The 2,167-nt window shown below is 36.5% G+C and overlaps 1 protein-coding gene across 1 annotated transcript in view; it reads left to right on the forward strand.

Moving 5' to 3' along the window:
* LOC107680898 (integrin alpha-11-like) overlaps nt 1-2,167 on the forward strand; it is a 60,712-nt gene that overhangs the window by 53,615 nt on the left and 4,930 nt on the right. Inside the window, exons 26-27 of the mRNA XM_016476970.1 lie at nt 691-774; nt 1,638-1,748. Of these exons, the coding sequence (XP_016332456.1) occupies nt 691-774; nt 1,638-1,748 (195 nt within the window). The remainder of the gene's footprint in view (nt 1-690; nt 775-1,637; nt 1,749-2,167) is intronic.

The following is a 2,167-nucleotide window of genomic DNA, read 5'->3' on the forward strand; positions in this document are numbered from 1 at the left end:
TTTTAGTTTAAAAGAAGTATACTAATAGCACACTTGAATAAAATTATTTTTCGTAAGGGATATTGAGGTCTTATGAAGCGAAACGATCGGTCTGTGCAAGAAACTGAACATTATTTACAGCATTATTACATGTAATCCAGAGCCTCGAACCGAAGACCAATGAGCCGCTTATATGCACACGTGTGAACTGAACACTTCAATGAAGGGCCAAATGAATGTTTTTATGGTTTCTCTTTGTTTATGCAAAAAGAAGACCAGTTTAGTCACTTTATATGCTTTAAACCTGTAAAACATCCGCGTTTCACATCATGCTTTGATAATATAATTGCATATACGTTAGTGAACTGAACCAGTTCATTGAAACAAACTGTCTGAAAGAACCGAATCTGATTTCCCCGTTTTTATTTACAACACGTAATGTTGTAAATAATGTTGCACAGACCGATCGTTTCACTTCATAAGACCTCAATATATCACGGGTGTTAATTTCGTGTTGCCTGCTATGCCTTTATTCACTCTCTGCATTTTATGAATCGCCAAGGATCACGGTTTCAGCTAAAAAATCTTCCTTACTGTTCTACTGAAGAAAAATGTCAACTACATCTTGGATGGCCTGAGGGTGAGTAATTAACAGCACATTTTCGTTACTGGCTGAACTGTCCCTTTAAGACCTCTGTTTGTTGGCCTCAGACGGCTGGCTCGCACTGCAGTGTTCCACGAGTCATTAACGCCGGCTCATCCTCGCAGGAAGATCTCTCCCTCAACCCGCTCACGGTAACCTTCGCTCTTTTTACACTTCTTCAAAAGTCTTGCGATACACAAATTGCACCCATCTGCCGGGAAACAAAGCAACACAAGGTTAAAGTGACAAGCTTGATGAAAACAAACCACCCAACCTGCTTGATCCTGTTGGCTAAAGATAACACGACTATTCGTTTGGAATCTATATGTGCTCCAGATTGCATTCACTTACAGTTTCCTCTCTGGCTCATTCAGTTTCCAATAGTGATGGGTCGTTCTTGAACGATTCGTTCATTTTGAACGAATCTTTAATGTGACTCGGGAAGAACGAGTCGTCTCGGGAGTGATTCGTTCAGTCGTGCATGCTCAACATTCTATAGGTTCTGTGTTTCAAGTCTTCGGGTTTTCGAGTCATTCGTTCATCACGAGACAGCAGCCCCATAAGCTTAACCAATGCAAAAAAAAAAAAAAAAAAGTATCTCTGCTTTATCAAAGTGATTTCACCATCATAAGGACAAAATATAAAGCATAACCAACTCTTTTTATTACCACAGGAAAAGAACCATCATGACAGAAATTCGCACATTTATAAACTGTAAGAAATAAATTTGAAATACAATTTGAGACCAGAAACAATTAATTATTCTTTTCTGTTTCTTATAGCATTATATAGTTTTGTCTTGTTTGTAGTGTGATCAACATTTGCATAAGTAGTAGATGTGTTCATTCATTGCTCAAATGAATGAAATGAACGAAATGACTCGAAAAAAGATTCGTTCATTTTGCTGAACAAGACTCAAAGATCCGAGTCGGTAAAATTATCCGAACGTCCCATCACTATAACGTGATCAAAAAGCCATTTCATGTTGTTCACGTTGTGTTATTTGTGTTCACAGAATGCATCCACCAGCGACACGTTATTAGCGCACTGTAGAATCAGCCTGCCTCCCCAAGCAGACATTAGCATCACCACGACAGGTTGGCTCAATCTGCAGACTTTATTTGCCGTGAGTATCTCAGATGCGCTCTGTGAACCCTGCTGGAAATCCAGCTAATAGGTGGTCAGTTGTTCAAAAAAATAGTGTATGGCATCTACTAGGAAGCTAAACCCTGATCACCAGCTATCAATTTTAAAATACAGCACAGTATCTGTTACTGTAAAATGTGTATTAGTGCTGTCAAACGATTAATCGCGATTAATCGCATCCAAAATAAACGTTTTTGTTTACATAATATATGTGTGTGTACTGTGCATATTTATTATGTATATATACACAAACATACATGTATATATTTTTAAAGTATATATATATATATATTTAAATTCATATGTAATTGTATATTATATATAAATATTAATATTTTATATATAAACAAAACATATTTTTCTTAAATATATATACATGTATGTATACACAAATATAGA

The sequence above is a fragment of the Sinocyclocheilus anshuiensis genome, unplaced genomic scaffold, assembly GCF_001515605.1.
Source record: "Sinocyclocheilus anshuiensis isolate Anshui unplaced genomic scaffold, SAMN03320099.WGS_v1.1 scaffold1450, whole genome shotgun sequence".
Lineage (NCBI taxonomy): Eukaryota > Metazoa > Chordata > Actinopteri > Cypriniformes > Cyprinidae > Sinocyclocheilus > Sinocyclocheilus anshuiensis.